Source organism: Phaethon lepturus, unplaced genomic scaffold (assembly GCF_000687285.1).
Source record: "Phaethon lepturus isolate BGI_N335 unplaced genomic scaffold, ASM68728v1 scaffold41557, whole genome shotgun sequence".
NCBI classification, from domain to species: Eukaryota; Metazoa; Chordata; class Aves; order Phaethontiformes; family Phaethontidae; genus Phaethon; species Phaethon lepturus.
Window position 1 is genome coordinate 1 of NW_010551874.1, and position 8,420 is coordinate 8,420.

General features: G+C 55.6%; 1 protein-coding gene across 1 annotated transcript; it reads left to right on the forward strand.

Annotated features, from left to right (window-relative positions):
* Nucleotides 1–639: 639 nt before the first annotated feature.
* Nucleotides 640–7,676, forward strand: LOC104613656 (glutamate dehydrogenase 1, mitochondrial-like; the record flags this gene model as incomplete). Its single annotated transcript, XM_010291060.1, has 11 exons — nt 640–720; nt 1,212–1,267; nt 1,787–1,850; nt 2,455–2,549; nt 2,758–2,937; nt 4,519–4,656; nt 4,827–4,964; nt 5,652–5,732; nt 6,253–6,468; nt 6,844–6,906; nt 7,560–7,676. Coding segments are annotated over 11 exons (1,229 nt in total), but the record flags the coding sequence as incomplete, so codon positions are not given.
* Between the last annotated feature and the right edge of the window lie 744 nt (nt 7,677–8,420).

The window sequence follows — 8,420 nt, forward strand, 5'->3', positions numbered from 1 at the left end:
CTACACACTTCTCCATCCCTACGCAGCCCTGCACGTGGGGGTCTGCTGGGCTCACCCCCACCTGGCTCAGGGAGCAGGGAGCCTGAGTGGTGGGCATCTACGTTAACATGGTGATGATGGGGATGCCTGTGGCAGTGCCCAGTAGGATGCCACCCCGGATGCATCCCGCAGAAGGATGAGAGATGCCTGGGGGAGGCAGGTTTGCCAACCTCAGCTGCAGCCCAGCTGCTTACACTGGAGCACAAGAACAATGTGGCTGGTGGACACCCCTGTGTGCGTTTGACGACTCATCCTAAGCACCACATACTCGCTGCCCTCAAAGCAGCAACAGTTGTTCTAAGCCTGAGGGGTCCCAGCCTCCTCTCCCCTCACTCTTAGTCTCAGGCTTTCACCATGCTGCGGCTGTGCTGTTTGAGGTGCCACCACAGCAAAGCCCATGTCTGTGGGATGGATGGCTGGTAGGAACCTGCTTTCCATTCTGTGGTGATCTGGAGGAACAGGTCAAGCTGAATGATTGCTGATCACCTGTTGCAACTATATGCTGCTGTTTCAGAAGAGTCAAAGCCTTTCCTACAATGCCTCTGTGTAATTTGTGGCAAAAAGGCAGGGACTCTTCATTTCTTCTCTCTCCTTTCCCAGGGGTTCGTTTCAGCAGTTCAATCGGTGTTGATGAAGTAAAAGCCCTGGCTGCATTAATGACGTACAAATGTGCTGTAGTGGGTAAGTACAAGGGGAACGTAAAGCACATGGTGACTTGGGCATGGGATGGGGCTGTGATACCGTGAGTCAGAAAAGCTCGTTAGGTGCTTTGAAAATCAGAAGTGCTCTAGAAGTGCAGGATGTTCCTCTGGGCACAGATGTGAGAGGGCAAGGCTTGCTGCGGCTGCAGAATACACCACTGACAGTCCAGGATGTTCGTGTTAATCAGGGAGCGTCAAGCATCGTGCTTCTCAGATGCAGTCTTTGTGCCTGGGTTGTCATGGATTCAGCTCTGACTGGTGGTGTTGGTGGCAGGCTCAGGGACCGTATCCTGTCTTGCCTTCAGCTCCACTCCCCAGAGGCCATGTGGCATCAGGGGAGAGCTGTGTGGGGCATTGGGAAGTGGTGGGTCCTTGCCTGGATTCACCAACAAGGTCATGATTGCCATGGTCACCTTTTCCTCCTGGGCAGCAGGCAGAGAACATCTGTCTGCCTTACTTGATCTTTTCCAGATGTTCCTTTTGGTGGTGCCATGGCGGGCGTGAGGATCGATCCAAGGAAATACTCGGTGAGTTCACTCCTCTCCTTCCCCGGCAATGGCCCATAACTCACGCTCCATTTGCACAGCCCTTCCTCTCTGTGCGTATTACAGCGATGCACTCTGACAAGCTGGGGGACACATTTGTAGTGAGTAACACTCATCCAGTGACTGCAAAAAGCAGCTGAGGGCGGGGAGAGGTGTGGTGAACTCTGGTTTATGGGTGAGTGCATCTGGCCAGATACACACTGAAGGAGTCTGGAGTAGGGATGCTCCTGCTGCTGCCTGCTGTGCTGGGAGAAGGTACAAATCACTGAGGGGCTGGAAGGGCAGTAAGCAAAGGGACCAGGAGTTCACACATCTCTTTTTTTTTCAATCCAGGGTCCCCAGCTGCTGTGAATTAACTCCCTGGAGACGTCAGGGTGTGCCCTGAACAGGCAGGGCAGGGCAGCGCAGGGCAGCGCAGTGCAGCTGCCTGATGCCGTACCGTGGCTCTGCAATTTTTCTTAGGGTCTGTAGTAACAACTGTGTTTCATTGTTCTTGCACAGGAACATGAGCTGGAGAAAATAACGAGGCATTTTACTGTAGAAATGTCCAAGAAGGGATTTATAGGTGAGAGCAGTTTTGTCCCCACTCTGTAAGCAGTGTGTGGCTTGCAGGCAGGGGAGCAGGCAGCAGCTGCCTGGCTGGGCAGGCACAGAGGCTGCTGCTCATTCACTGCCCGGTGCTCTGCTGTTTACTGCTTTGCTCTGCCTGCTCTGTGAATTTGGAGCAGGGGGAGCCTTGTGCTGTGCTGAGCACAGCAGGGCTGGCCCAGGCTGCCTCACAGGTACTGCTGGGCAGGGGTCTCATCTCCACATTACCCTCCATTCCCACTGGCCCACGCAGTCACAGGAAGGAGTGAAGGTTTCTCCTGCCTCAGCACATGATATAGAGCTCAGTGGGTGCTGGTCACAAGGCAAAGACCTTTACATTCCCTCTTGACTTGAAAGTGTTGGGAAGGGATATGGCAAAGACCCTGCGAAAGCCAAAGACATACATGCCTGAGGGAAGCTGGGGAGGCCCTGGGGCATGGGCAGCTTTGGTCAGGGGACTCCTTGGTGTGCCCAAGGACATGACCAGCCTGCGGAAATCACCTGATTGTGCATGGCCATTGGTTGGAGCAAAGCAATTGAATTGCAAAGATGGGATTTGACAGATTTTTCTACCTCCGCAGGGGCTGGGATTGATGTGCTGGCCCCTGATGTCAGTACCGGGGAGAGGGAGATGTCCTGGATAGCTGACACTTACACCCACACGCTGGGGTACCGGGTAAGTTCCAAAAATGCTGGTTTGGAGCCCAGGATGCTGTGGGCACTACGAGGGTTTGTGCCCAGAGGCCCTTGCCAGTGAGTTGCTTTAGGTTGCGCTGAGGCTTAGGGGAGGGTGAGGGAAAAGCTGAGGCTTGGGGAAAGTCCTCTCTAGAGGACATGCACCAGGTGAAACCTTAACCTTTGTTCTCCCCATCCTGGCCTCGCAGGACATCAATGCCCAGGCGTGTGTGACAGGAAAGCCCATCAGCCAGGGAGGCATCCACGGGCGACACTCTGCCACCGGGCGAGGGGTCCTGCATGGCATTGAGAACTACATCACCAACACAGAGTACATGGACTACATCGGCCTGAGCCCTGGCTTCCCTGGCAAGACCTTTGTGTTGCAGGTGAGTGCTCAGCCCAGCTACAGCTCTGAAGAGGGCAATTCCTCGGGATCTTTCTGCCCCTCCTTTCCAGGACAGCTTTCAGTCTCAGTGCTGCCTGGACATGATTTCCCAAATCGTTCCTCACCCTGTGGCAGCTGACACTCCTTTGAGCAGTTTTTCAGACCTGCTGTGTGTGGAGGTCCAGGGATTCCGCGCTGCGCACACCACACAGGCATTCCCAAGGTTTCTCTGTAGCCAACCTGTCTGAAATTGCTCATAAAATAGAACCTGTGACTGACCTTCACCTGGGCAGCAGGCCGAGCAGAGAGGTGGCAGGACACAGTTGGCTCTGCCAGACTGGGTGGAGAGAGCTGACCCTAGTGATATCACTTTTCTGTCACCTGCAAACAGGCCATAGCGAGCTGTGATATTACCCACAGTGAAGGTCTTGCTTGTGAGTGCAGCTCCCATCTCTTCTGGGTGCTCTGTGGGTCTGGCCCACACTGGCCTGCCTTGCCCAGTGACCTGGGACCTCGGTGGGATGCTGCAGGCGCCAGGCCTGCCTTTTCCCCTTTCCTCCCAGGAAGGACCTTCCCTTCCCTGCAGCCCAGGGCCTGCTCACAACTGCGGTGAAGTGCTTCCCCCTTGCTGTAACTCCAGGAGCTTCTGCTCTCGGCAAGGCACCGCTGCCTAGACCCACTGCCCGCTTTGCGCACAGCTGACTGTTCCCTGCCGAGGCCACCGCTCTCTGCAAGGGAGAAATAAACTGGAAACCACGCAGCTGAAGTTTTGCCTGCGGCCGGCACTTTGTGCTTTCCTCCAGGCGCTCGCTCCTCGGCGCAGCTCCCTGCAGCGGGGAAAAGGCTTTGAACCCCGGAGCTGCTGCCTGCAGTGCCCTCAGGAATGGCCCTGCCTTCGCTCATCCCTTCCCTTCCCACACATCCTTCTGCTTCGCTGGTATGACAGAGAATGAGAAGGCTGAAGTCATCGGCTACTGTTTGTATAATTTTGCTATGTTTGGAGGATGTTTTACAGTCTCAGGAACCAGTGTTTCTTTTCAGAGCTGTACCAAGCTGGCAGGCACTTTGGGGCAGACAGTGCAAAATGATCTGTTCCGGTAAGAGCGGAGCTACCCCCATGGCCCTGCCTTGTGCTGGTGCAAGGGCAGCCAATCGCACCCCCTCAGTGTGAAGTGCAGGAGGATTGCTCGGATTGTGCCTAGATGCTGCACGGTGACCACCAAGGGACTGTTCCTCATTAGATCTGTTTTCTGTTGAGATCAGCTCTTAGAAGCTGAGCAGCATGCTGTGCTTGGAACATCATGTCCAGGAGCTCTGGAGGTGATAAAGACAGGCTGAGTTAGAAGCTGTTATCCTGCAGGCTCTGCTTTTCACAACCCTCTAACTAGCCAAGGAGACCTCTGTCCTGATCCTAGTCTCCATCCAGCCAAAACATTCACCAGGAACTGCTAGATCAGGGGTTCCTATTTGTGCTTCTCAGCTCAAGCTCCTGAGACGGGGCTGTTACCAGAGCAAGGGGTCAGTTTTCATTGTCTTCACGACTTCTCTCTCCCCAGACCATCTCTGCTCTGTGTTGCTGTAGGGCTTTGGCAAAGTGGGGCTGCACACCATGAAGTACCTGCACGAGTACGGAGCCCGCTGCATCTGTGTTGGGGAGACAGATGGAGCCATTTACAATCCCAGAGGGATTGACCCCAAGGAGCTAGAAGACTATGAGCAGGTGAGTTGAGCCCAGTCAACCCAGCTCCTCTTCTTAGGGGGCGATGGTCAATGCCTGGCTCTGAAACGCCCACAGAGAAGGGGGCTGCCCCTGACCTTCTGCAGAGTCCAGCTCTGAGGGCAGTGCTCGGTGCTGCCAGGCTGGGCCCAGAACTCTCCTGCTCATTCCAGGGCCACGGCACCATAGTTGGCTTCCCAAAAGCAGAGCGCTATGATGGCAGCATCCTGGAGGTGCCCTGCGACATCCTTATCCCTGCCGCTATTGAGAAGCAGCTCACGAGGGAGAATGCACCCCGGGTGCAAGCAAAGGTACAGACTGCTCACGCTGCACACTCCCAACAGGGACTGCATCGATGCGAATGACAGCAGCCCAGCTGAACCTTCACTTTTGGTGCTCAGCACCGCAGGGAGGTGTCACGTCACTGCACTGACAACTTGCCTGCTGTGCCAGAGGGACAGAGCCTGAGGCAGAGGTGGCAGGTCACATAATTCAGGGGAAGAGGAAAGCCTGAGCACTTCCCTTTGCTGGCAGGGAGCAAGGATTTTTGGAGTGACCTTGGCTGGCTCTTCTGGCATCCTCAGTCTTCATCGCTGTATCAGATCCTCCCCTCAGGGCAGGAGAGATTATATCCTTGAAGGCACTGGGTGTCACAGTGTTGTCACAGCAGATAAGAGTGAACAAAGTAGGGGACTGCTATGAATACCAGCTTCCTTTCACTGTGAGCTCTAGGGACCAAAGGGACAGGGTGTCCTGGAACCTGGGACTCTGTCACAGCCAAGGTCTTTTGCAGCCTGAGATTTTAATCATTCTGTGCAAAACATGAGGTCTGAGCTTTTGCTCATCCTGAACAGCTTTGGTGGGGAGGTGAGTGCCCAGACCCCTGCCACCAGAAGTGGCCTGGTAGAGGGAATCCATCAGCAGGGAAAGCAGCCTGTCACTGGTTTCTTCTTTTGTTTCTTCTGCCTATCTCACCTCTGTTCTGCTTGTGCTCTCAGATCATTGCAGAAGCTGCCAACGGCCCCACTACACCAGCAGCACATGAGATATTCCTGCAAAGAAACATCCTGGTCATCCCGGTATGTCCATCCCCATGCACATGGTGGGCTCATGGCTATTAGAGCCACACAGTGTTGTCAGCTGCTCCGATGTGGATCCAGTTGGGCTCTGCTAGGCTCTGGCATCAGGCAGCATTGATGGTGCTGTCTCAGTCAGCCTGTTCCCTGCCTTGCTCCAAGCTCCTGAGCACACCTCAGATGCTGGTTTCCCTTCTGAACCCTCCTGGTTCTTGGCTGCAGCAGCCATAGACCACGGGGCTCCTGGACAGCATCGGGATGTCCTGCAGCTGCTGATGGGCCAACAGCGAACCATGCCACATCACATGGGGTGTCAGAGCAGCTGGTGTCTCTGCTCAGAGGCAGCACAGAGCCATCGTGGCTCTAGGATTCAACCATCCCAGTAACCTCAGGACTGTCTCTGAGAACAGAGCCCAAGAGTATGGAGAGGGAACCAAGGCAGAGGATGAGAGATCCCCAGGCAGGTCAGGGGTCTTGGGGTCACCCGAAGCAGCAAATCTGAAGCATGTACTGCCCTTGGCAGGACGTGTATGTGAATGCAGGTGGTGTGACCGTATCCTTCTTCGAGTGGCTGAAGAACCTGAACCATGTTAGCTACGGCCGCCTCAGCTTCAAGTATGAGAGGGAATCCAGCTACCACCTCCTGCAGTCAGTGCAGCACAGCCTAGAGCAATGGTTTGGCAAGGCCAGAGGGGAGATCCCCATTGTCCCATCCCCGGAGTTCCAGGCCCGCGTGACTGTAAGTGTCTATAACCATGGAAGATTGTCTTGGCTCACTTATATTCCCAGACGCTCCTGTCTGCCATCCCAGTACTGAAAGCTGAGCTTGTGGCACACACAGCCCCTTGTGCTATTATCATCCCACTAGTGTAGAGGATGGAGTGGTGATGCCATGTGTGGTGGTACAGCCCTACCATCTGAGGGTGCTGCTGGGTGCTGCAGGGCATCCCTTGGGAGCCAAGCCATGTGCTGGAGCCAGCTGCAGCAGTGGCAAGTCAAGCTTAGACCACCTGTGGTGTTCTTGCACCAAGCAGAGGGGTTGTGTTTGATAAATGAGTTTGGGGGGCCAACCTCTAACCTCTACCACAAAGGATTCACTTGTTCTCCTCCTCAGGGTGCATCAGAGAAGGACATTGTGTATTCAGGACTGGCCTACACCATGGAGCAGTCAGCCAAGGTACCTCCACAGGCTCCTGCCTTGCCCATCCCTGCTGTCGGACCCCTTGCCTCGCTGCAGAGGCTCTGTGCTGTATTTGAGGGGTGCCCACCCACAGCATCCCATCACCAGTCCCGGTGGGTCAGCATGAGGCCTGTGTTCATCTCCCCAGTAGTGGCTGTGGCCACACTTTGGGTAAAGCCCTGTGCTCAGCAGTGTCCCTTATTGCTGTTGGATCCCTGTCCCTCTCTGTCCACCTGAATCTATGTTCACCATTTCCAGGGTTGCTTAGATGAGCCAGTGGGTGCAGGGTAATGCCAGCACTGCTGGGTGGGAGGTCTCATGCCACCCCTAGGGGAAGTGGCTGCATGCCATTCTCAGCAGCATGAGTGGTATGCGTGGAGTCCACCCGTGAGCGCAGGGACTGTCCCCAGGGGAGTGCTGTGGGGCAGCAGTGGGAGAACATCTCCAGACCTACTTGTAGGTTGCTCCAGGTCTTACAGAACAGCCCATTTGTTCATTTGGTGTGGAGGTGACCTCTTCCCTTTCAGGTGCCTGGCCTGGTCCTTGTGCGTATGGTGCTGCCTGCACCCTCCTTTCTGTGTCCTCTGCCCACTCCTTGCCCCCAGACTCTCCCAGCACACACCAGCCTCACAGCTCTCCTCTCTCTCTAGCAAATTATGACCATGGCTGCAAGGTACAACCTGGGCCTGGACCAGAGAACTGCTGCCTACCTGTGCGCTCTAGAGAAGGTGTTCACCGTGTACAATGAGGCCGGCTTCACCTACTGACACAGCACCCAGCAGGGCTGCCCCAGGTGTCACTGCCAGCTGCACAGTGAGGGTGACAGTCCTGCTGTGCAGAGGGTGCACAGGACACTGCGTGTTGCATTGAGGGTGCACCCTGGTCTCTATAAATGGTTGATTTGAGCATGTTCTCTCTCTGCTGCCTGGCTCTCAGATCTCCTGGGGAGGGGGCTGTGTTCCCCCACACCCCTCTGCCCCAGACCCTTTACAGCCTCCTGGGCACTGGAGGAAGCCATGCTGATGCTGGTTTGGGTCTACTTGCCCATGGCTGGCAGAATTGGACAAGGAAGGGGAAAAATGCAATTAGGTCTAGGGGAGGGGACAGCCCACAGCACAGCCAGCCCCAGGAGCAGTCGTCTCAGTCCATTTACTACAGTGGGCACTGCAAGCACTGCTGCAACTGGCGCAGACATGGGGAGCAGAGCCAGGGCAGGGATTTGCAGGCATCAGCAAACCTGTTGTGTGTCCATGCTGACTGCTGCAGCTTCACTCTTTGCTGGCAAAGCTGGTGAGCCAGCATGGGTGTGAGATTTAATCTGATATTCATAGCAGGGAGACTCAGCCCAGCCTCTCACCCCAGCCTGTGCTGCAGTCGAGGGGCTGGAGGCTGGCTGGGGACTCAGGCAGCTGAAGGCCCAAGGACTGTGCACTGGGGTGAGCACAGGACCCCCCGCTGTGGTGGATGTCGCTTAGTGGTGTGTGGCAGTCACACGCCCTTGAGGTGGGCAC